This window comes from Glandiceps talaboti, chromosome 11, assembly GCF_964340395.1.
Source record: "Glandiceps talaboti chromosome 11, keGlaTala1.1, whole genome shotgun sequence".
NCBI lineage: Eukaryota > Metazoa > Hemichordata > Enteropneusta > Spengelidae > Glandiceps > Glandiceps talaboti.
In genome coordinates this window covers 17,702,610-17,729,939 of record NC_135559.1, presented here as the reverse complement: position 1 = coordinate 17,729,939, position 27,330 = coordinate 17,702,610, and the positions used below count along the sequence as shown (strand labels likewise).

At 34.3% G+C, this 27,330-nt stretch overlaps 1 protein-coding gene across 2 annotated transcripts; it reads left to right on the top strand.

The window, feature by feature from the left end:
* Nucleotides 1–27,330, top strand: LOC144441974 (uncharacterized). Of its 2 annotated transcripts, none has more exons than XM_078131244.1 (14): nucleotides 1–131; nucleotides 2,542–2,691; nucleotides 7,006–7,849; nucleotides 16,830–16,983; nucleotides 17,346–17,490; nucleotides 18,644–18,766; nucleotides 20,022–20,167; nucleotides 20,474–20,623; nucleotides 21,053–21,181; nucleotides 21,558–21,631; nucleotides 22,074–22,181; nucleotides 22,882–23,528; nucleotides 23,967–24,055; nucleotides 24,539–27,330. In XM_078131244.1, exons 3-14 carry the CDS (start codon nucleotides 7,098–7,100, stop codon nucleotides 24,599–24,601), a joined length of 2,580 nt encoding a protein of 859 aa, XP_077987370.1. In that variant the 5' UTR covers nucleotides 1–131; nucleotides 2,542–2,691; nucleotides 7,006–7,097; the 3' UTR covers nucleotides 24,602–27,330. The 2 variants fall into 2 exon arrangements, with proteins under 2 accessions (XP_077987370.1, XP_077987369.1); XM_078131243.1 differs by having other exon boundaries at nucleotides 22,882–23,564; nucleotides 23,973–24,055; nucleotides 24,539–27,329.

Genomic DNA, 27,330 nt, shown 5'->3' with positions numbered 1-27,330 from the left:
TCACGTTTTGTTTGTCGTAAGCTTTACTCCAGTGCGTATTGAGTCATAGGACATACTTTGTGGTTTGTTGCGCTCTCACCATATATGTGCTGTCCGCTTTCCCGCCATTAGGCCCGTAAGTAAGTCAGGAGGTATGTAGTAGATTTTTCGTTATTTCCTTGGTGTTATTTCGGCTCCTGATATCATAGATTTTTAAGCGCTTTTCCCGACTCGCACGCTTTCTTTGTTTCCATTTGTTGTGCGCTTACTGCATGTATTGAACGGCAGTGCAGCACTACCATAGCGTTGACTATTGTTATCGCTTCACTTTCACACTGAACACAAAGGTATGTCACATTTTACACAAAGAATTACGCACACCAACTACTCCGTTTCTCAGATTGCGGTTGTGTTTTGGTCCAATGTATCTCACAAAGTTTTGATATTAGGAGCAAAAAACAGTGGTGAGAACGTTGTAGTCATTCAGTGTAATCATTTTAAATAGTGTGTGATATTGGATTTAGCGGGCCGACATGGCGGATCCCACGGTAGCAACGCTCTCGCCATGTGGAATTCCTCGCTTTGCGTTTATATTCACGTCATTTGTCATAGACGAACGCACATTGCACAGCGATCAATCATCAGAATTTCCAAATATTTTCACAAATTTTACCGGAAATTAGATCACGGCTATACATTTTTAGGTTTAACGGAAGTGTGTTTTTAATGCGCTATCGATCCCCTCGCTTATCAGGTACGAATGATTTTAATTGTGGGTTTCTGCGACGTTTTATAATTTGGTTGCAATGTTTACAAATTTGTGCAATCACCTTTTTGGAAGTATCCAGCGTTCGTGTTCGGACTCGGTGATTGTGATTTCATATCAAAGGACTTTGTGCGTTTGTTGTGGGCCATAGAGTAAAGATTAGTTGGTGTTATTTCATGGTTGAGTCTCTCGTTACGTTCAGAATTTCAGGTATGCTACAGAACAGCGTGAGCTGTAGTCGTCCCTACGTAAATACATTGTAATGCCGCCGTGGCATGGTTTTGTTTGGCACATACGTCACTTTGTTAAGGGTTTGTTGACATCTAAACGTACATGGGGCTCTTTTGGGGTTTCGCATACCAATTACAAATGTATCGATGCTTCCGCGCTAGGGCATTTCTGAAAGCGTAAATTCATTCACGATCAAGGCCGAATTTTTAAATCGCATATCAATAGTAGGGTTAGGGGTTTGTGTTGTTTTTGTCGTTACTATTAACATCAGCCCCTAACGTTTTTATCTCGCGGTAGTGAAGTTAACTGCTAATATTTCGGCAAATCGTATCCCTTCTTGCAAAATGCACATTTTGGAAAACCCTTCAACGGATAACGCATTTAGACAGCGTTCATGGCTGTCAAACTACGGTCTGCCCTTTGACCCGTTGCCCACTCAAAGTTTCAGATCATCACACGATAGCAGCGATATCGAACAGGGGAATTCACCGCAGGGGTCTGTGTCAAGCCTGGATTAATGTTACATATTTGTATAAAAATAAAACAACTGAATCATTTAAGTATACACTGCTAAATTTACAACAACAATAATCTAATGTGATGGCGAAAAAATGGAACTGCTAATTTTTAAAAACGACACAAATTTGATTAGGTGTATTTAATTAATTAATTGGTTGGTTGTTTTTGGTTCAGTTGTGTTTGCATAGAGGCAGGTGCCTAGAGATTGTAATGGACCAAATATGAATGCTATGCTGGAATATGTACATTGCAAAAATAGTTTGTGCATTTTGAGATAGTAACATTTTTGGCTAGATATTTTCAGAAAACCGGACTGAGATTATTGCCAAAACTTACAGCCAGAAAAACATGTTTGTGTGTTTAGTGCTTTGTTTTTAGTCTTTGTGGTGAAGGGGGGAAAATAAGAGTCAACAGATTACTTGTGAACTCGAAATATTTTAAGTCTTTTTGGACAATAGCCAAAGGGAATGTTGTCATTTGTTTTGTGAGATCTTGGTTTAGTTAGTACAGTGGCCCTGCCTACTAGTAAGGTACACATGCATTGTAAGCTTACATCTAAAATCTGTATCTGTAGTAGGAGATTCTGATGATAATCTTGTGCCACCTTCCTTAATATAAACAAAGCATGTAGGACATATGTATGTACATACACATACACACACACACGCACACACACACACACACACACACACTATCAAATATGAAATACAATACATACACACATGTACACATGCACACACATGATTGCATGCATACATACATACATACATACATACATACATACATACATACATACATACTGACACATAAATATACAAAATCACAGATTGAAATAATTACCATTATAATACCACAATGAAAATATTAATTTATTTTGTTAACATGTTGTGAAATCCATTGTTGAGTTTTGGTGGATTTTTAGTGTAACTGTAAATGCCAAAAATGAAATGTATGTGGAACAGTGATAATTTTTAGTGTCATTTTATCGTTGATATGCAAGTTCAATATTGCTTAATTTTTAGCTCTTTTTTTTCCTTTGTCAACAGATGAAATAAACATTACTAACAGTCACAACAATCAAGATTTAGTAGGAAGAAACTAGTCAAGGCATACCAAGTTTTATACTACAGCTATCAGTCTACCAGTTTGCATGACGATTGGTCCACCCAATGTTTGGTACTAATGTCTGAGTGAAGGTATGGTAACCATTACATCTCAATTTTTACAAAATTCCGCAAGACATTTCGTACATTTTTGGAGATCAGTAGCAGTGTTTTGCGCAGGGTTGGGAAACACTAGAAACAGCAAGGGGGAAACGTAGCAAAACTGGCATTGTTTTATATATATTTTACTATAATTTGGTCCAGGGAACCATTGTAAAATAACTAGGGAACTCGGGTGTATTTTTTCCTACATACTGCCGTTCGTAAAAACACTAGTAGGGAACCCTGGTAAAATGACTGGGAACTCACATAGATTTTACCAACTTACTGCATTAACAAAATAGCACATGGAAGGGAATTGTTGTATAGTGACAAAGGAACTGGGCTAGATTTGAGAGAGATTTCACCTACTTACCGCCTTTTATAAAAAACACATGTTGTAGTTTTGGTAAACTTAATCTGGTACTAGTTGTCACCTGATTATTATAATCTTTCACACTGATTAAACCACCAAATAGTTGTGGTTTTGATAATAAACCTGAGATTCTTCTGCCAGTGAACTGGAATTTTTGACTGAGAAATTTTTTCAAGATGAAAACATTTACAAAGAAAATGTGTGAGATCAAAACAATTCCATTTCTATCAAATCGGTTATCTTAATTATCTTAATCCATCGTGGTATGTTTTGTATTGTTTTTTTTCCCTAAAAATGAAGCAAAAAGAATTCTGATTATTTTTTCTCAAAACAGGAAAATAACAAGAGCTTAAACTACCAGACTCAACTGATATAAAATTTAATTGCGAGGGAAATATTTACAGGGAACTATATTTCTGTAAGTTTATTGAAATTAAAATTTAAAGGCACATTCTTAACATTTTCAAAACTTAAGTTGCTACAGTAGTCTTTGTGATTCACTGAAAAGCAAATTTAAGTGTAAAAAGGGAGGAGGGGATTGAGGGAAGTGTTTAATGAGGGGTGGGGGACAACCAATTTACATAGATATTACAGTGAGGTAATTCTGAACAAAAAAACTACATAGGGGCATTTTGTCAGTAAAAGTGATTTCTATTTGTGAATGAGGTGTAAAGTTGATTGTTTTTAGCAAATAATGGCTAGGGGAGGGTGTTACAAAATTATTCAGAGCTAATCAAATCATGTTGACTTTTCTTTAGAGAAAGAATCTTTTCAGATTTGAATTAATTATTCAAAATCATTCCCACCTTCTAACAAGTTTAATAGATTTAAAACACACTTTTGATAAAAAAAAATTGACAATGGCTGCATTTCTTTTCTGACCAGCACAAAGCCTGTGTGAAAAAGAGGTGAAGTTATAGGGTACTGTATAAATGGTCTGAGAACTAACTATATTTACATAACAAAGCTTTTGTTAAAAGTTCTGAACAGTTTCGTCATGTGCCAGTGACTTCCAAAGAAGGTGGAATGCAAAGGAGAACTTTTCATGGCGCCCTACTTGTGTATTTATATGTTGACCCAGAATATTAAAATCATTACGTGGCAGTCACTCAGAGTTTGTCAATTCTAGGAATATACAGTAAAGAAATGAAATAAATCCAAATGAGTCAGAAAATATAAAAGAGTTAGCCAAAGAATCAAGAAAAATTTGTATTTATTTCTAAAATTCAAAGTATGTCGTAGGTGTGTTAGGTAGAACTCCACCCAGTGAAAAAATTTACACCTGTCCTTTTTTATTGTGCAAAATTTCAAAGGTTCAAAAACCCACGAAGGAGTTTTAGGTGAGTATTTTTTTGGGAAAAAATAGGTATAAAATATGAAATTTCACATTCTGTTAAATAGTCTTTGCACAGTTTTTGGAAAGAAGAATCAAATCTCTGATACCACATAAATATGTGTTTCTTTGCCTTGCCCTCCATTTTTTTTCAGGAACAAATTGCCCCCTATGTTTGAGGAAGTTGTTTATCTCAGTACTTCCAGTGTGAACTGTAAACCACAGATAAGGAGTAACCAGGAAATAGTGACCTTTTAGTCAAAACAATAAAGTGTAGGGTGTCAAACTCAGTATAAAGTTGATCTTAGCTAGGGAAGTACACCCCTAATTTATTATATCATGTATATTTGACATTTCAACAGACAATTCCCAAAATAACTTTTCACTCCAGAAGATGCCAGTTAAAAAAAAAAGTTGTTTAGTTTGTCACCATTTGTGAGTTGCATGTACAGTAAACATGACAAGTATCGGTGTTGACAGTTATGAAGTGTTTAGAAATTGTACCGATTGAGTGTCAGCAAATGTGTTGTTCGACAGTCAGTGTTTCTGCTAGGGTTCAGCAACCCTGGTAACAGAAAGGGGAAATCTGGTGTAGTTTCCCACACATACGATTTACCATAATTTTGGTGGGGAACCCCAAAATAAAATGACTGGAAAACTGACTTTTACCAACTTTCAACCCTTAACACAAGAGACTAATAGGTTGTGCTTTGTACGGTTTTGTTATGAGCAGCTTGCTAAAATGCATGTGAACTCCCACAGGCAGTTTATTTTGTCCTCCATCAGACCATGGAATGTGTAGGTAACTATATGCAAATTAGATCACATATTCCTCTTCATTGTTACTCAGTATCTGAAATTACAGGGACAAGCAATGCTGTGATAATCTACAAAATTGTCAATCTGAATTCTCAACGTTTGACTGTTATAAAGGGAAAAGGGAAGTGCCGGATTAGTTCCTGCTAATATTTTGTCTAACAACGGACTTCAGGAACTAAGAGGAAGAGTCGCTTGTTAGGAAGACAACTTCCTGTTGGGGTCTAAATATGATTTGAAGGACCCCTGCTGTCAGGGTCTCAACCCACATATTTCTGACCTGCTCTTTAAAACTCTAATCAACTTTGCAAAACGTGAATTCCAATGTACATCAGTTCATTTACATAGAGCCGACCACTTTATTACATTGATTTCGTCATTTGACTTCCAGGCTACATGAAAATCTACACATCTTGTATTTAGGGGAAGGAAATTTTTTTACGAGGCCATTGCCCACATTACCTTCTGCCCCTTTCATTGTCAAAAAATGTTTCCCCTTGGCACAGAATCTAGACTAGCAGTCAGTGTTATATTGGGTGTTGCCTAGCAACTTGCGCCCCCCAGTGACCTTTGCTGAGGTATAGCCACATTCCTGGCTTCAGGGGTTACTATTTATAAATAGGTCGAGGAAGATGCCACATTTTTGCCTTAATGTAATTTTGCTGCAAGAATAATGTAACAGGGAGGAGTTTATGGAAGAATTATATGTGGAACGACATGTGTGGTTCATTGCAGAAGAACGTGTTTCTATGTAGTTTGTTATGTTCCTTGAATGACAATTTGTTTATTTTGTAAAATCTCAGTGTCTACATATGACAGATATTTCAGTATTTTTAGCCTTGTTGTTGATTTGTACGTGTACATTTTCAATCAATTCACTCATGAGTTGGAGTGAATTAAGGGGAAGTACATGTGATGAACTCCAAAATAGAACTGGACTTTGTGTAAACATGTGCATGAATGCCAACAATGTTGTAAACAGTCAATCCTTGAGATTTGGGGTTTGACAGTCAAAGGGGGAGGTACTGTAGTACAGAGAGATAAACTCCAAAAAAGCACCAGACTCGATGAATGCCAGCAATGTTCTAAACACTAAATCAATGTGATTTTGGGTTTTACAGTCAGGGGCTGGGGGGGGGGGGGGGGGGGGGGTAGTACGTGTGAAGATATAAACACTCAAAAATAGAACTGGACTTCATATTGTAAACATGTACATGAATGCAAACAATGTTCTAAACAGTAGATCATTGAGATTTGGGGTTTGACAGTCACAGGGTAGGGGGAGTACATTTGACGATGAACTCAAAAATAGCACCGGACTGAGTACATGTGACGATGAACTCAAAAATAGCACCGGACTTCATGTTGTAAACATGTACATGAATGTCAGCAATGTTGTAAACAGTAAATCATTGAGATTTGGGGTTTGACGATCAGTTGTCCAACCAAACTACACATAAACATGAAATTCTGTTTACTTCTGACTTTAGACAGATTTGAGGCGCTGACATCACATTCTGGTTTTCGTCTCTCTGTTGAAATAAGTGCTTTTCTTTTCTTACATCAGGTTTGAAATGATTCAAGTTCTGAGTTTGAAACTTTAAAACTTTGAAACTGGATAAATCTGGAATTAACATTGAACTACAGACTGCAGAATGTTGGGACTTACTTGCTAACTGAGCAGGTTGACTGATAATAATATTGTCGAGTGAAACACTCTAGACTTATTTCCATTTTTGTTCAAAAATGACAGTTTTGTTCTATACCAATTTTTCTTCTATAGGCACAAAGTTTTGTGTGGTGTTTTTGCCTTAGTTACCTTGCATGTAAGGATTCATGCGTCGACAGTGAGGAATATCACCAAAAACTTGCGAGATGAAACTACAACTCAAGGAGGAAGAGAAGAGTAATCAGAAGTTAGAGAAAACAGTAATTACCATGGAGATTGGTGAACCGAAACCGAAGACTAAACAACGAAAAGAAATAGTCCGAAGTCATACAATGGACTCTGCTAAAGTACAGTCGCAACCGGTGCGACGCAGACGTCAACATAAGCACCATAGGAGTGATGAGTACCCCATGTATAATAAGGACGGATCCCGTAGCATTTTAGCGCAATTGCTTCAGTCGGAATCAACGAAAGGACAAGGAAAAGTTGTGAGTCAAATGTCGAAAAGCATGGATAATTTACATCTTAATAGGTACACTAGTGGTGCAGTGCCAGTATTTACAACAACTATTGACTTGTCAAAAAGTTTATCGCATGAAAACATTACAGGACAAGATAGCAGTGAGTTGTCGCTGGCGTCAAATAGTTCAATGCAAAGTACGGTAACGTATAGTAAAGAAACTGTGGAAAGTCGGAGACCGGGTAGTAATCCTAGTGTTGTGAACTTTGAAACCAATGTTCTGAGTTCGGATGTGCGAACGGACGTAGACACCACAAATTTGGACGACAGGCCCCCACCCCCTTACCCTGGACATTCTAGACTTTTTAATGCTGTGGATCAAGGCAATGATGTCATCAGTGGCCAATCAAATGCTGAATCTCCGGAAATTACCATAGGAACAGGGTCCCCACAACATGACAGTTTTGTGTTTACAGGAACGGATGAAGAATGTGATAGGTAAGTAATAGAATGTTTTCATTTACTTTATGTTTACTTGAGGTAATTTGTAACCTGGTATTCAACCAATCAAAGCCTTGGTGATTTAATTATCAGCCCAGTGATTGGTCATTGTCCAGGTGTTCATGGGTAATTTATTTTCAGGATTTTGAGGTGAAAATTTGCCATTTTGTCCATAATATTTTTGAAAATAATTATGCATGTATATTTGATTTTATTGATAAATGGATGAGAACAGAAAAGAGCATTTGTTTTGAGTATTGTGTTAGGTATTTTTTTAATTTTGATTTTACATGGCAGTGTTATGAATGCAAAGAGTAGCTAGGTGCAAGAAGTACAAAACAGTTTGTTTGCAAACTTTTTTATTTTTTCAAATGAGTCAGATGCATGCATGTTTATTCATTTCTACATTCACAAACTGATTCAAGCCTAAAGTGTGTTCATTATGGGTTCTACTGTGGCCAGACCTTTTGAGTCTGTTAGAAAATCCATTGTCTAAAAGGGCGTCCCTAGCATTTCTGTGTGCTTATTGATGACGTCACTTCTGAATTGTGATGGACAACTCTCAATACACTCTAATACAGTGTACTCTTTGTTTGAAATTTGTCACCAACATATTTGTGTGCTGACGCATGACGTCATTCGTGGTCATCACTACCATAGTGTCATAGGTCCTGCATTCAGGCCCAGATATACCCTAGAATGTCTGCAAGGCTGCATTTAAAGGAAAATACAACATTTTTGTACTCTTTTGTCTGAAATTTTGTCACCAACATATTTGTGTGCTGACGCATGACGTCATTCGCGGTCAGCACAACTAAGATGATAATGTCGTAGGTCCTTCATTCAGGCCCAGATATCCTAGAATGTCTGTGCGTACATGTACAATGTATGTACGTAAAGGAAAATCTAGCATAAACATCATATATGTTATCTTGGGTGGTTTTATCTAGTGCTGTGCCCCTTTAGAATTCCAATGACTACAACTTTAACCTTTAGGATACTCAATACTAATATGTGTAACAGTCAACAACAAAATTATCCGATTTCATGCCGGCATTAGCATTTTCTCTAAATATGTGGTTGTCAGGGACTAAAAGTATAAAGCAAAAATTGTCTCACACCCTCTATATTTTGATAGAATTTTATTGAAAATCTCACAAACATGTGACAACATGATCCAGATTTGGCACAAAATACCATCACATGAGGGAACATTTTACATACGAACAAAAATAAAACTTGATATTTAAAAAAAAAATGTAATGCTTTTTATCGTGAGTCACGACTGAAGTTGTCTGTCGTGTTGAGTTGTTGACAGATGATATGGAAATAAGATGTAAGAATTTGAAGTTTTGCATGACTTTGGAATTCTACAACAAAGTAATGTAATGTGAATATCCCTGCCAGTAAAATACCTTGGCATTAGATCAACAATTTCTCCTGGCATGTCCTGCTGGTCAAACATTGTGTAATATATTTAAATTAGTACCTAGCTGATCTTTCAAATGACACTAAACCACAAATTGCCGATAATAGCATGTAGGTGGACAGATAAATTAACAAATCTGGTGGTAAAAATTCCCCTGTGACATACAAAACTTGCTGCACTGCATCTAAAAATATGAACCAGACTGGTTGTAAATTCCCCTGTAACACACAAAATTTGCTTTGTTGCTTGCAAAAATATGTGAAAAATTTGATTTTTTTTTCACATATGGAGCATTATGGTGATAAAAATACCATCATTGCATGCCAAAAATGCTTCATTGCTTCAATTTTTTTTAGATTTTGAAATTTATATACTTGACTAAATGATCACAAAACTGTCATCTGATACAATTGTGCAATTTGGAGTTGAACCACCTTTCATAGATTCATAATTGAATGATCTTGAATTTACATTTGAATCAGTACCAAAAGTAATGATTTTTTTTCATAGAAAAACCCCAGTAAATATTAAAATAATTAGACCATTTTGTGTAGAATTTCGAAATTTGAATTAATTTTTTTAATTTTATGAGGTCTTTACACAAAAATTTAACAAGTTTTGAATTTTAATTTGTCTAGTTATTTTGTTTTATAAAAGAATTCGAAAAATCTATAAGTAGGTTTTATACTAAATTTTTTTTATTTATGATTTCATAAATAATGTAAAGATTAGAAAACAGACATTGGACAAACATGGACGCTGTATACATTTAGAATTGTGTATGTGAATACCTTTTGGTGTTGATATTGTGTAAATATCATAATAGTTGTTATCTTAGACCCTAGATATTCTTGACACAAATGATATATAGGACTTTGAAGAATTTTTACAGTTTCTCAGATTACACATGGTAAGTTTGCACATAATCAATAGTTTTGACATGTTGGTATGTACAAATTGTCACAATGTGTACAGAGTGAATTTTTGCTTCAAAAAAAAAAATTGTGTAATCTGTGATCAGACTTTTAAAAGCCCAGGTGGGATTAGGATTGATATTTAGGTAAAGTTGTTGAAAAAAAAGTGTCCTGATTGAAAGACTAACCCTACGTAATCCTTATGACTCCATTGATAAGATAACATTATGCTAGAACCTGGATTGAAACCCTGGCTTACTTGAATACTGTGTCAGAGTATAGTGGAGGGTCTGTGGGCAGAGAAATTTTGCAGACAATCGGATTCAAAATTGAGATTCTCCAAAATTTGTCACATTTTTCGAGAAAAGGACAATTTTTTGTTGGATATTTGTATGTTATTTTACAGAGGTTATGTTCAAGTTCAAATGTGATAGAAAATTACAAAATAAGATTTGTCATAAAATTGCAAAATAACTTGCAATTTTCATTTGTCTAACATTTTAGCGAAAGTATGGATAAGACTATAGGGCACAATGTCAACCATTTTGGTGTTTACTTGAAGGAGTGCCAAAATATTTCCAAGCCCAATCACTTAGTACAGAGTACACATACTTCCTAATATTCTTCAAAATGGTTTGAATCAGGAAGTGGTGTGCAAGTCTTTTGTAACAGAAATCCTTGTATAAATACCATAACCAAGGTCTTCTATACATTCCTATCGCAGGTCATGTCATTTTGGCCTTTAGCATGCAGTTCAAATTTTAAGCAGTTTTGATAATTTTTATCACTTTCAAAATGAATTTTGGAACAAAAAGGACCACAAATCCTTCTTTTGGCTGATAGTGGTTAGAAATTTTTGTGAAAAGTTTTTACATTTTTGTGTCGACTCGTGGGAAAAATCTAAACTAGTTTAAAGAATGGAATGCAAAAATGAAGAAATATTTCAGTCAGTAAATGATATTGCAAAACACATGTCTATTTGTGTCTCTCTCTGAAGGTTTTGTTGCAGTTCTTAGCATACCAGTACATGCCTCTACAAAACACGTACATTGTTGGAAAATTATCTGAATAAACAGCAATTGTTGAAAACAATAAACACATTGTTTCTTTATTGAGATACTAAATCCTTGACATCGTGGGAAAATTTTCCTCAAAAGGGAAATTTATTGGGAGAAAATGACCGTGACTTTTTATGAAAAGTTTTAGTAGGGAAGGTACATTGTATTTCATGACGACACAAAACCAACTGAAGTATTTTTTTTGTACAAAAAAATTTATGTTAGAGACAACCAGACAGCCTTGACCATGTGTGAGGTCAGTTGCAGTATTTACTGTCAACTTCTTGTGTCAAAAGTTCAACAAACCTCCCACACTATCATTTTATTGTCAGACTACATGCTGTGACTAGTGGCTATAACCTGTCAAGAGAAATTCCTTAGTCCAATATAGTCCTATCTTTAAGTAAATTCCTCTTCTTACAGATAGATTTTCACACTTGCGTGTTGATAGATTTTCACCCTTTCAGACACTGATGTAATTTGTTTGGGTGATAGGCAGGTTAAAATGTACAAGAATTTGCTCATCTTCGACACTTTTTTTTTACAGAATGTCAAAATTCATCATGTAATGAGCAAGCAATGACTCATTTGACCAGATTTTTGCCCTCTCAATTCAGGAGTATTGTAAATGTCATGGAAATCCCACAGTCTCACATGGTTTTCAAATTATCTTTAATGGCATCACCGAAATATGAGAATTTGGGTTTCTATGAATGTAATTTGATCAAAAGGAGAAGTCTCCCATGCAAAACTTAAACACTGTGAACAGAAGTATCACCTATCAAGCCAAAATATTTGAAATATTTGTAAGTTGTCATCAGCAGTAAACAAGTGGATGTCATTGACACACTAACAATGTTATGCAAATATCGTGTAGTGTATAGTTTTGTACTCTTTACACTGTAGTACAAGGAGCCAGGCATTCCAAGGCAGACCAACGCAATACACTGTATCTAGGCCAAATGTGATGTTGTTGCATCACAAACCAAAATGTAAACAAACTACAGTCTGCTAAATGTTCACTACTGTATGTACAAGAAAATTTGAAAATCTGAACCAAAATTTAAAAAAAGGCGGGAATGCGACATTGAAGTGAAAACTGGTCAAAATGTGCAAGAAAATTTGAAAATCGGATTCCAAAATTATAATAAAAAAAACCCAGAAATATAACATTGTAAACACTACAAGAGAATTTGAAAACTTGCACCTAAATTTTGGAAAGTGGGAACTGAAAACTGTTCAAAATTTACAAGAAAATATGTTGTACCCTAATTCAAGAACCTTACATGTATATTGAACTGAAAACTGTTCAAAGTCTAAAATATGAAAATGTGCTCCCAAATTAAGAAAGGTTTGAATCCAGATTTGAACTGAAAACCAAGGGCAGCTATTTCCAGTATCATACATTTGTATCTGTTCTATTCTGTGCGAAATATCATTTTCAAAATTTGCCAGTATAACAAATTTTATTTGTTGTTGATCTATTTATACTTAGTTTATTAATAAAGATAATTTATTTGTGACTGACTTGTTTACATGGTATCAGTTGTGATGGTACTGAATGGCGAAGGCTTATCTGTTACTTACACTGCGTCTTATGTAAGAATGGTGTGTTAGTATGTGATAACAACTAGGCAGTCACTGATAGCTTCAACTACATGCATTGTACAAATCTATACTCCTCATTTAGGTTTAATCTTTGAAAATATCAGTTCAAAAATGTTAGAATTTTTAAAGAGAAAAATTCAGTGTAAGTTGAATTTTTCTATTTAAAAATTTGAGCTGTACTACAATAGGTTAATGTCTCATGTCTCTGAAAGAAACATGTTTAAACTAAGTTGGTGTGAAAAATATTTTAAAAAATTTAAGTGAGCAAATTTAGCCAATAGTTCTCTTTCTTAATTCACTTTGAAAATTGGAAGACAATGTTTAAGTTGGTGTGTATAATATCAACATTTTTAAAGCAAGCAATTTTATTTTTATTTTTTTTATATTTTTAAATAATATTTTGAAAAGGTGAAGAAATACTGAAGTACATGTAAAGAAGAATGAGAATATGATAGTGGTTGATATATTTGTTTTGTAAGTGCTAAAAATAGATTGAAGATTGCATTTACTTCAATATCTCTTGGACAAGGACAAACTGTTGGGAATGTTAGTAAGGTTTAAGAACAGTCTGGGTGGAAATTTGTGGTTCATATAGTGGTCGTTAAAAACAGCCAATTCTAAAATTTTATACGATTCCCTGACATTAATTAAACAGTGTTTTATCACCTAAACTAAACAATAGTAGCCATTCCTAACATCTGCTTCTCAATAATTATGTGGTAATTACTAGCTCACTGTTAAAAAATTCAGTTTTTATTATTTTCATAAAATAAACTACCATGGGGTTATCAGTTGGTGTTATTTGATAATCTATGTGTTATGAATCAACTGGCTTGTTTGTCATAATAAATTTATGAGCGTTAGAAAATTATTCCAGATTCTAAAAATATGAGTCATGTAACCTTTTCATTTGGAAATGATGAATGGGGGTTGTAGCAGATGTGACGGAATGAGATACAATGTAGATGTGTTTATGTGATATCCTAATTGCATATCTGTAAACTAAATATAGGGAAATTACATGTACCTTTCAGTTATTAGTACCAAAAAAAATGAAATTTTTATTAGGTGAAATTGGTTTGTTACCATAGCAACATATTTGTGATCTGTGGAAAATGGAGTAGACTGACAAATTTTGTTGTTGAGTGCAAGTATACTCCTGTATACAATGACTGGGTACCGTATGGGTGTGTGCATTGATTTACCGTGACAGTTTTTTTCAGGCTATATAGAAAAATATGGAAAATGGAAAGTAATACAATGTAGAAAAAAAAGACTATGAAATGGAGAAGGAATTGTATAGAATGACAAATTTTTCAGGGTACTGAAAATTGTGCAAAGTAGGGAATATGTACGAGTGCACGACGTCAAATTCTCTCAGTCTATGGAAAATGGCAGTAAAAACTCACAAACTACAAAATGAGGAAAGGACTTAACAAATGTGGTATTTATGACAAAGTGAACAATGACAATTAAGGTGATTTTAAGGCATCTAATCTCTGCAAGCTTAGAGCTCAAAGTGCTAAAAAAACTGCCGATCACAACAACGAAAAGATAAGGTGACAAATTCCCTTGAATCTAGGAAAAAGAGTATTAACATTGCAAATTAGTAATTAGGGAAGAGGATGTACACAACAAATTGTTCAGACTCTAGAAAATGGTAGTTATTAAAAAAGTGAGGAAGCTGTGTGCTGATCACAATAGCAAAACGATGAAATGAAGAGATAATCGGGTTATCAGAAGTTGATTATTAAGACAAGGACTTTTTGGTATTGACACTCAGTAATATCAATGTCTTTATCCGGTGTTGGCATGGTCACCTGTTACTTCAAGTGCATTCTATGGTATGACCCATTGTGTTGTCAATGTCAAAGCAAGGTCACCTCCATTGCTGAAAAATAAGTGATATTTTTTCAAAGGAATTTGTTACTCGTAACATGCAGCTGTTTTTAGTACCATCAGCATCAACATATTTGTCTTCAAAGACCAACTCTATTAATATTCGTATACTATTACTCAATTTCTAGAGTTTTGTCAGTTGAAAGAATTAAGGGGTTTTATTACTATAGTGTTTATTTGCTAGTAGTAAACAAGAGGAAAATATTACAATTATAATATCAAAGTTTAGAAAGTTTCTGAAAATTTGAGAAATGAATAAATTCTGTACTTTAGTAATCACATAGAAATTGTAATAACAGTTACTTAGATACAATTTTGGACGCAAGAATGACCAAAAATTCAATCCTGTACAGGTCTAAATTTTCAGTTTTAACCATTAATAAAATATTTCTATTTACATCAAATATTATTCACTGAAGCATGATGATTGTAAGTGAAGATTTTCCGAAATTAAAAGAAATTTAAAAAATTATTTTATACTAAAGAAAATTTATTATTCAAATTTTGTCAATAATTGATGTAGTTTGTCAACAAACTAATCATCATGCACATGACAATCAAACGAGACAGCGTCCTCATATAAAGCCAAAAAACATGACAAGTAAATGCAGCTTTTCAGTCATCTCCGCTTTAAATGTTACGATGGACCACCCTTTTAATACATTGTACTGTTTTTATTGAGCAGTAGTTAAATATTTACCATTGGATCACGACACTGAAAAGTATGTCGCATTCTTTTGCGTATGTTGGGTCAAACTCTCATAAGGTCACCAGGTCGGCTAAATCATCGTCCGTTTTATACATCCGTATATACAGATCAGTTGAGTTGATGATCACAGTGACGTCGTGGTAACGGATGTTGATGTTTTAGAGATGTACACAACCTAGTTAAGAGAACATTAAAACAGGTGATATTTGTGTTGTAAAGTTCATGACTCGATGTGTATCAATAACATACATCCTATTTTGTTCAATTATGAACAATTTGTTCTTGGCGCCGCCACGTACTCCACCTGTCTAGTTTGTGTGTAAAGTGCTGTTTACTTGAGGTTTGGTTGGTAATGGTAGGCATATCGCATTCCCCCATTTGTTATAAAAGTCATCAAGTTACAGTTCTCTTCATCTTAAGACTATTCGTGGCTTTGACTTTGAGTGTCAAGATCTCTCTTCACCCTAAAAAGATCTGAAGCTATAGACAACCTCTAGACTACATTTGTGAGGGATAACATGAAAATGATTTGATAATTTCACCATACATCAGACACTTGTGTTCAGAAATTGACTGTTCATTAGACTGTAAGATGCATCATGTTGTTCTGCCCTATCAGGTGAGTGCTGGCTGATAGCGCAGCACGATTGTCATATCTTACAAACTATCTGCACTGTTTTGAGAAGAATCCTCGATCAGTTGCCCAAGAATTTGAGATAATAAGCCAAATATGAATATTTTATTTGCAAATTCAAAGTCAATATGATGAAATGTGTTCATTAAATTTCTGTTTTTGAAATGGCAATAAAAAAAGATAATTTGATTTGTAATTGGTAGGATGAAAAAATTAACAAAGAATTCCAAGTAGCTAGCTGCATCTATGATTTAAAACCAAATCAATATTGTGTTCAAGGTCAAAGCCAAACTGAAAGAGACAGGAGCTGAGTTTATACATATTTGGGCATAGTTTTTACTGCATATTTAAAAGGTACTCACCTTATTGCACTTACTGAAGCACACTTAACCACCACTCTCAATATAACTGAACTCAAACCTGGTATCATGATATAACTCATAAACGATCCGATGACGTAATTTATCATACATGTTCAAAAATGTTCAGGAAATCCCTACTATGCAGTCAGCAGTGCTAACGATGCAAGAAGACAATTGTAGTATCATAGAAGGCATGCACTAACATTAACATTATACTAGAATAGTTTCAAAGTTTTTTTGTAATTATTTTCACTTGAGTAAAAAACTTATAAACTCAGTTTGTGTCACTTTTATTACATTATTCAAATATGTGAATTTATTGAGAATTTATATAATAACTCTCTTTCTTCTTTTTTTCTCTCAGTGATTCCAATTGTGATATGAATGAGAGTATGCAACTAGATCATGAAGCTATTGCCAATAGAGCAACCCAGATGGTAGAAATCTTATCAGAAGAAAACTACAGCCTTAGACAAGAGTTGGAAATTTACTATCAAAAAGTTAGCAAGCTTCAAAAGGTAACAATCATAGATTTTTATTAGTGCTTCAGATAACTTTTCAACTTTCTTAATGCAAATTTCTAAATTTGCTTCAAATTTTTATTGCTTATCTTTAAGGGTACATTTTGTTTTCTGATGTTCTATGTTTTAAATGTTGTATTTTGAAAGTGTGGCGTACCCCCCCCCCCCCCCCCCTGAACTTAACAATACATCGGATTGTTGTTCAAATGAAGTCTTGTTCACTTTTAGAAATGACAGGGTGGAGTCCTCTACTTTAGCATGCCCTTCGGGGTACTACGCAATATTTCATTTTCCGGTTGTCTTTTGTTGTCTTTTCATGGTCTAATTAATGTTTGTTACTTGTTCCTTTTTTTTCTCAGTTTGAACAAGATGTAAAGAAAGTTGAGAATGCGTATGATCAGTTAGTTACCTCCACTGCCAAGAGAGAACATCTTGAGAAGGCCATGAGAGCCAAACTTGAGTCTGAGTTCAGGAAAACACAGGAAAAGAACAAAGAATTAAGAGGTGATAATTTATTCTCTTTTTGTCTGAACTTGTTCCACATGGTGTGTAGTCAGGGGTGGGAAAGTTTAATTAATCTTTTTTAGTTTGAACTTGTCCCATGATGCTTTGATAAATTTATTGCATCTTTTTGTGTAAACTTGTCACACATCTCCGTAATGATTGAAGGTGGTGGCAAATTTGTGGGACCGATTTTTTCATGTTTCGACTTGCCTTCTTGCCGGTATGCAACCATGCAGGGATGATTTAGAAGCCAGGGTACAAGACAAAAGCCACTAGCAGATCTCTGAACAATAGAGACTTCTTTTTTCTCACACATGTTCTAGTATCGGTCGTAAATTACGAGACAAAAATGGCATGAGAATGACAATTGTTGGAACAGCGACTTTGTTGTCAAAATTGGTCAGGATTCCCACGAGATTTTAACACCATTGTGTTAACTTTGAATATAATATATGTGTATCTCTAAACGGGCTACATGTGAACCGGATCTATGTGAGAAATTTACAGTTGTGACTTTTCAACTAAATGAACATGTTTACTTTTTTTCATCCATTCATTTGATATTTTTTGATACATTATAACACTTTCTGTGATTTTGACCAGCCTTTAGTTTCATTGCTAAGGATTACCATTATATGAGAAACAGCAAATATAAATAAATTTTGTCAAGGCGGTTTTGGCAAGAATGTAGGTGACAAGTGATGAAATTAAAAAGTAACTGTCATTGTATTGTAGTCGAACCCTTTTTGGGGGCGGGAAATATTTAGAACAAAATTTGTAAAGTAAATGTAAAAATTCTGTTTCAACTTTATGATTATGACAAAAAGAAGTAGTAAGATGAAAGATTATAATGTGACCAAAAATAAAAACAACAGAGACTTTTTTAGGTGTGTGTGTTATAGTGTTAAAGATACAAACAAATTTGTAAATTTTATGTGGAAATTTTGGTGGCAACTTTGTGATTATGACATAACAATTGTTTTGGGGGTAAAAATAAAAAATAAAACGAACAAACACAAAAACAATGGACTTTGTTCAAAATTTGTTGACACAATAGATTTTGTGTCAACTTTTTGGCGGGAAAATGTTATAGTTATACAAGTGTGTGTAATAACCTGCATTCTTATCATGGTTCATGTGTCTCATCCCTTAGGCCAAGTGGACACTCTCAGTACTCAATTACAACAGAAAGAATCACCATGTAGTAATGATGTAGATCAGTTGAAAAGAGAGCTTAGGAAGAGAGATGCCATTATTGCCCAGTTAATTGTCCAACGTAAGTATACTGTGGATGGCCTTGATGAATTATCATGAAAATAGGTAAAAAATAGTAGCAGACACTGTCCCTACTATGTCAATCAGTCAATGAATACCTCATACATACAAATTGATGTAGAAACCACCTTATGTTTTTCAAAGGAGTTCAACTCTGTGGTGGTCTTCTGTTGTAAATTTGTCTTGAGCAAGGTCATTTTTTAGCCTGGAATCAGTGATTAACTATAGTGAACTGCATTTCTGTAGAATAATAGATTAGAATAGCATGTGATCAAGACTAGCCAAGTGTAGACTTTCTTGTAACCCCCTTCCCCTACACACACTCTCACACAAGTAACAAGTAACCTACACACAGACATACAGAAAGCATCATGGTTCATTCTCCTGTACACTTTTGGAAGTATTGCATTTTGTCTTTAAATGGCACTGCAGGGACTTTCTTTTCCCCACCACAAAGCAAAATAGTTTTCCCCATGTGTTCCAGCTCTCCTACACTTTATGCAACTGTCTTTGGCCAAGATTGGCAAGCGGCAGCTTTGAATTGAAATTGGAAGGACAGAAAATTTTGCTGACTGTGTTATAATTCGTCCTTCAGGGTAATCAGCTTTATGTACAAAGTATATAGGCATGATGCCAGATCTAGAGATGACATACTTGATATTGTTCTGTTATATAACAAATACATTCAACATCCGATACTTTACACTAAAGTAATGCCTTTACACTAAAGCAATGCCAGGGCATTGTTGTGGTCATGTGACATCAACAATGCAAACAATTTGTCTAGCCATTGCGATGTTTTGAATGCAGGAGAGCATGAAAAGAAACCTTGTTTTTGTCATGGAGAACTTTAAAAATGACCGACAAAGCATAAATATATCAAAGAGTGACGAAAGCTTTTTCCTCTAAATTAGAACATCAGAATTGATATAGGTTATAAGTTAGTGAAATTGTCACATTTATCTCAGTTTCAGTCTTTCTGTCTAATCTCCGCTATCATACTGGGCAACCTATGCCTAGCAGTAGTTGAAAAAACAGTTTAGCCATTTGCCTTCAAAAAAAGAAGTTGGGCGTTATGTATATTGTAGTATTTCCAAAATATGAAAGATCTGATATTGATGAAATATTAAAGGTTAGATTGTGAGAAGTCTACGCATGCAGTTTCTTTTTAGACAGGTTCAAATTCATTCTACATGTTATTGACAGTTTACATGAAATGATTGAGATTTAATTGTTCAATTTATGTTTGTTCACAGATAAGGAACATCATACCCATAAAGAGAGAGTGGAGGTAGAGTTATCTGCCCAGAGAGCTACACTGTCAGAACAAAGGACCCATATCGATGTCCTTGATGCTGCTTTGTCTAGTGCACAGGCTAATGTTGTTAGGCTGCAAGAAGAGGTATTAATTGTTACAATATTTTTGACTAGATGAAAATTTTAATGTCTTTCATGAAAGTTTAGTATTCATTGAAGTGATCAAATTCAAGTTTAATAAGTGCACATTTGATGATTTTGATAACAATATATTTTTAGTCATATAGTACACTGAAAGGCGGCCATATTTGATTCTCCCAGAATTCCTTGTAGTGTCAAAGGTCATAAGATTGATACACCATTTGAGAAGCTGCACATTTCCACATTGCTGATTCGAAATACTCAAATGTATTGAAATACTTACCACTTCAAATTATCTGATTTCCAACAGTGTAAGAAAAAGCAAGTCTATGTCGATAGAGTGGAGAAGTTACAAAGAGCTGTTGGAGCCCTCCAGAATGCCTGCGACAAGAGAGAACAGTTAGAAAAGAAATTGAGAATGAAATTGGAAAAGGAAATAGAAATTCTCCGTGCACAGCAGGTGAGGTTGAATGAATATCATATCATACAGTGATGTAATGATGTGACGTGACAAGTATAGGGAAAGTTGTAATCAATAGTTATTTAGTTTCTATTTTATCCTAATGTGTGGTCAGGGGTAGAAATCTGAAAATCTTTATATCGTTGTATTCAGTCTCTTCTATTACCGTAGACCGTAGACATCCATTGGTCTATTTTGTTGAAAGTAAGAGAGAAAAATTCTTCATTCACCTATTAATTGTTAAATTTAAATGCTTATTTAGAAGTTGTTATTTAAGGATTTCCCAGAAATGTATGTATGTATTTTACACATGATTCACTCTTCCTGGTATTCTTGAAATGTTCATTATTAACCATCAGGTATAATCCCATATGGAATGTTGTCATTAATATTCTAATTTATGCAAATGTTTGATTTTTTTTTTGTCAGAATGCCGTAGCTAATCAGGAACATGATGAAGGTGTATCATTGGAGTCACCGAATAACTCACACACACTCATGGTGTTGCTGAAAGAGAGAGATGAAAAGATAATGTCCCTTGAATCTGAAGTCACCAAGGTAACCAAACTTTTTGCTACCTGTCAAAAGTTTTTTTTTTAGAAATAAAAAAAAAGAATATTGGAGCTTAAAAACGGATAATTAATTCACCACTCAAATGTGTTTGGCTATAGATGTCTTCATGCAGGTCTTCTTGCAGTGCTGTAACTTAGTGCTATATGAGATATGAGGGTTTATGCAAATGTTAAAGTGGATATGCAAATTAGCTACTTAATATGCAAAGTTATGTTCACTATTTAAATGCAGTATCATCCTGAGCATTACATAATGTAGCAATTTATATTCATTTCATTGTAACATGTCTTAATTTGTGAACTTTTTCTCACATTATAAAAAATTTCAATAATTTTTTTTTTCAATTTTGTTTATTTTGCAGTGGGAACAAAGATACCATGAAGAAGTAGCTCTGAAGCATTGCGTTGACCCACCGAGTCCAACCCTAAGTCCAAAGTAAGTTAGTTAACACACGGTATTCGCTGGAATTGTTGGAATATTCAGTTTGACAGCTCTTGTCATGTAGCTGTCACCCAAAAACAGTCAATGGAATCTTGAAAATTTTGAAAAGAAACATGACAAATCTTTCCTAAAATCAACCTTGAAAAATTTTCAAATAGTTCTACCTTGAATTAATCAAGAATTTATCACATTTGAGTTAAAATGTTTGTCTTTCCTGAATTGACAAAAATGGATAAACACATACTTGAAGTGACAAATGAAATGCTTGCAGCAAAAAATTCCCCAAATTTTAGCAATGTTGTCAAGTGTAACACATGTAGTCAAAATGTATTCAATCGGTCTTCAGACATGATCTGGTGTTTGCCCTCTGGTGCTAGGTCCCCCATCTTGTTCATACATACATAGTTTAACGCAATCATTATCAATCTATTAATAGATACCAAATTCCTGAAATAAGTGCCGAGGAAGAATTCCAGGTGGAAAAAATGAAACAGATGGAAGAGGCTTTTGCTGTCAGCAAGAAAAACTCAGATTTAGAAGCCAGGTAAGCATACGTTATATTTTTGTTCAGTTCAATTTTCAGTTCTCTCAAGGATATTACGCAGGTGCAAAACTTGGCGAAATCCAAAATGCAGACTAAATTTTTATCTGATTTATGGTTCTTTATATTGGCTTGGAATTTCTGGATTTTTGAAATATTTGTTTCAATATATATACCAAATAACAGGTTTTGAAATGGGAAACTAAAAAAATCCAAATTTTTAGTGAATTTTATCAACTATCTTTGCTTCACTTTCCCATATTTAGTTATAATTGTTAATTCTTGTGTTTTGATTTGCACCGAATTGAAATCAATTTTGTTTATTCGTGTTATTATCATTGTACTTGTAAACACCTTTTATTTAAACAATTCTCAGTACCTGAAATAGCATTTGACCTCGCACTAGACTAGAAGGTCAAAATAAAACAAGATGGTTGACTTATTCTCACATACACCTAGAGTAATGCATGTGAAGTGCGTGGAATGGAAGCCATGGTATCAACCAAGCGATTAAATGATCATTATTGTCATCACATGCCTAGAATTTTACCCCTGTTATATTTATAAATTTCACTACAAATTTACATATCTGGGTGGTAAAATGCTATTTCAGATAATATGTTATTCTTACATCACCATAGTAATACGTCAAATTTTAATAATTTATGAAAATTAATAATATTTTTTTTTTCGTATCCTGTAGAGTTAAAGCATTGCAGTATGAATTGACAGAGAAAAATAACATGATATCATCATTACAACACCAATCTCATGAGAAAGACCGAGCACTTTCATCGTTAGAACAAATTTTACGATCATCAGTTTCCCCGCAAGGATCATTGCAAAATATTACCATGAAACCACAAAGTAGGGGACTAGGATCTCAGGAATCTATGGTTGGAATGAATTTAGGATTGCAGGAACGAATGGCTGGAATGAGTTTATCCCAGGAAAGGATGCCCGGAATGAGTTTTTCACAGGAAAGGATGACTGGAATGAGTTTATCGCAGGAAAGGATGGCTGGAATGAGTTTATCACAGGAGCGGATGGCCGGAATGAGTTTATCACAGGAGCGGATGGCCGGAATGAGTTTATCACAGGAGCGGATGGCCGGAATGAGTTTATCACAGGAGCGGATGGCCGGAATGAGTTTATCGCAAGAACGAATGGCCGGAATGAGTTTATCGCAAGAACGAATGGCTGGAACTAACTATGGATCTCAAGAGAGAATGACTGGGATGAACTTCGGATCTCAAGAAAGGATGACAGGGAAAGGCTTTGGATCCCAGGAAAGAATGACTGGAATCAGTAACTCGTATTCCTCACTGCACAGCTCTAATCCCATGTTGATAATGGGGAACTCCTATAATTATCAAGCATTATCAGGTTAGCAAACATTCTCAGAATCAAACATTCAAAGTGGTTAATTCAGAAGTATTCACTGCAATACTATGATAGGCTGTTGTGATTTGTTGATTTTCCTGTTCTGAGCGACTTCTTTTAAGTATGTATCTGAAGAAAGTGAAAATATTATGGAAAACAGAGTACTCACATAAACTTTTAACATTGTATTTATTGATAGAGAACTATATTGCCACTCAGAAAATGGTCAATACTTTAAAAATTAAGATGTAAGAGGCATATTCTTAAAAGATCTCTGATTTTTAGAGTAATCCTTCTAAAGATCTTTATTCAAAAGTATTTCTTACGTTGATGTGGTTATTACTGAGCCGTGTGTTACTTGTACTGTAAATCATATTTTAAATTAATATTTTGTCATATTTTTATCCACAGACTTTTCACTGAGTGATAGTAGTATTGATAAGAATATAAAGGATGAAAGACTAAAGGAACTCGACCAAGAATTAGCACAACAGGTATGTCACATTGCATTCCTCCAATATTTTCCCACCAAAACTTTTTTGACAGAATTTTCAAGTTTTCAGAAAAAAAAATTTCCATAATGTTTTGATTCATATTTGGCAAAGCAGACTAACCATTTTAAGAACATAGGAATCAATTTTGGCAGAAATTCCATCCAATTTTGTGGGAAATTTCTGCCAATTTTTGGGCAAATTTTAGCCAATTTTGTTGCCATTTTTCTCTTATGTTTCCTTTATTTAAACTGTAGATTTTTCAAAATATTATAACGTAATTTTTGCAAAATTGGTTAAAATCAGATGTAAAAAAAAAACGTAATAAGCACAAATTGAAATTATAATTTTTTTACATTTGATCTTCACTTTCAAGTGCGTTCATAAGAAATTTACTCCTGCAAAATATAAACAATCCTATTTTCTATGTATATTAGTCTTGAATGATTAATTAATATATATCACTATCTTTCTCTTTCATCGCAGGATTCAATTCTGAAGACGTTGCATGCGCCGGCAGAAACCAGCAGTAATTTCTTCAAAATCTAAAACATTTTCGAACATTTGTGGAAAGAGAAGATCAGAAGATTGCTGCAGCTACCTGCATGTGTATATAGAGACATAGAATGTTTAGGGTGCGATAGAACAAGACAAGCTCACTAGAGTCAGCTGGTTAGATTGTTAGCATTTTGGTTCGGTTTAGGTGAAAACTGACGGCTTCTGATTTTATTTATTGGTAATGCCAATTTATTGTTTATACTGCTTGACATACTGCAAATGCAGATGATTTAAAACTGCCTGTAGAATTAGCAGTAGAAGTTAGTAATAATAATAACTGTAGATTTTCATGTCCTCTGCAGATGTGTATGTAAATGTAGAATAGACTGCACTTGTAGTGCTAAAAAACGTAGCTGGCATGTCGCTAAGAGTGAAATTTGTACAGAACTATAAATGTCTGCAGAGGACATACAGACAGACAGACACACTGACAGACAGACATACACACGGATGATGTGTCTGTGCTGGCACAGTCACAGTATAAGAAACAAATACCATGACACATACGTACATACAGACTGTCAGACAGACATACATACATCGACAGAAAACACTTACATACATGTACGCACGCACACACACACACACACACACACACACACACACACACATGAATCATTGAGTGTTCAGTGTGTTGTGGGGCACTTGAACACTTCTTATCTATGTCATAACTTCTCCAAGTGATGTATGCTACAATATTCAACCATCCCACACCCAAATGTGCTAGATAACAGTTAGTGCAAGGAGTCTTGTCTCAAAAATTGTCACCCCAGCTGATGCACCGTTCCTTAAATATAAAACATCCATTCAAATCAGACGAGAGACAGACATCTTGAATTTGAAAGAGTTTTACATTCCTTGGATCAAAATTGTTTTACGAAGAGAAAGCAAGAAAGTTGTTATGAATGTTTTTATTATCTTATTTCCTGATCAATTTGAATATTTTTCTTCAAAATTTTGTTACCATTTACGATGACTTCCCACATGGATTGTTAAAGTAGTAGTAGAAATCTCAAATATATTCACTTTCTTTGCACGCTCAACACTTTTTGTTCACTTTTTACGAAAATTTTTTGATTATTTCATCAACTTGAAAGACTGGAAATGACGTGAACGTTTCGAGAAACAAATTTGAACTGTTGAATGTGAAACAGAAAAGGTTGGTCCAAAAGTTGGGGTGGGAAAGTTGAATACCATACTGCATCACTGGAGAAATGACAAGACGTACAAACAAACATGAAACATTGTGAAAACAATCAAACATTGAGAAATATAAACATCTTTTTGGATGTGCCTCTACTATGGTGTAAGATAACAAAATGGACATTACCTTGTCAAGAGTCGTTATCTGTGAAAACAAATTTGAACAATTTTGCTGAACTTGAACTGTCGATAACCTTGACTAAGACACTATGTTCAGCATAGTATGTCAATAAAGTAAACTGGAACTCCAAAATGACATCTCAATTGTCAAATTTACTTGCCCGTAAAAAAATTACGAGATTAATTTTGACATCAAAATATTGAGATATATGGTAACACACACAATTAAGAGTAAAGTGACAACAAACTACTAAGTGACCTTTGAACTGTACCATACTGGTATATCTGAAATATGTATTTATTTCTTTATAAAGTTCATACACACACAAAAAAAAATAACTTGAAAGAAGTGATGAGAGACAACTAGCTACTGAGTGAAATGAATTTAGAATTCCGTCATACCAAGTGATTAAAATGTCTCCAATCACACGATAAAACTGTGTTGTAATTCTGGTATGTGTATCGTTTTACGAATACAGCAATAGTTTCGGTGTCTAGCCGACATCTAAAAGCTCTGATTTGAGCTTAGTGGACTACTTGTATATTAGACTCTATATGGGCATAGACTCTTTGTAAAGAGAGTGAAAAGGGATCTATTTTTGTAAATATGTCCTCTGTATTTCCTCCTTTTTCTATGCATTTGTGTATATTCACTTGGTGTACCACCATCACGGCTGATATATTATATTGGTTTATACACCAGGTTTTTGATAAAATCAGTTATTTGAAAATAAATGATAATGGAACTACTACTAGTTCATGGTGACTGAAGCAGCAAAATTTTGCTGTCTGACCTATAACCTCTGAACTTCGACCTTTGATATGACTCAATTTAAACCAAGTGGAGAGACACCTTCACTGTCTGCGTTTAAACTTAGAACTGTTAACGTTCATCAGACTTTGTAAAATGTGGATTATGTTGGACTTGTGTATTGTCGTACCCTGTCATGTGATCTGAATTCACTGGAGAATAGAACAGCCGGAACAAACAAATCCCACATTTGTTTGTTGGCAGCTTCACTCCTGTTGTAATTTTTTTCCCTGTATTTTTTTCCACTGCTCATGTGAAGACTACAAGGCTGCAAACTATTGCTTTGTATATTATTAGTAAAGAGTTTATATATGTCACTAAAATCAAATCACTAACTTCTTTGAACCTGGTTATTTTTACATATGGTTTAATTATTTAAAAAAAACTAGGATGCCAGCAAATTTTATTTATCCACATTTTTGTTCTTTATTTAAATATTAACAATATTAATATGAATATATTAGTCAATGTTGCAATAGTGAAAACAATGTAAAGCAAAATTGTATTGAACTCCCTTTTTTGTCCTTTCATATATTATTGTGTAAATATGTTGTAACTTTTGTAAAACAAAAGTTAACTTCTGTAA

What these genes read in the sequence shown, in the direction of transcription:
- LOC144441974 (XM_078131243.1), top strand. Translation starts at nt 7,098, where the DNA reads ATGAAACTACAACTCAAGGAGGAAGAGAAGAGTAATCAGAAGTTAGAG. An exon ending in ACGGATGAAGAATGTGATAG is followed by an intron (nt 7,850 to 16,829) that starts GTAAGTAATAGA and finishes TTTTTCTCTCAG; the next exon opens with TGATTCCAATTGTGATATGA. An exon ending in AGTCCAACCCTAAGTCCAAA is followed by an intron (nt 21,632 to 22,073) that starts GTAAGTTAGTTA and finishes ATCTATTAATAG; the next exon opens with ATACCAAATTCCTGAAATAA.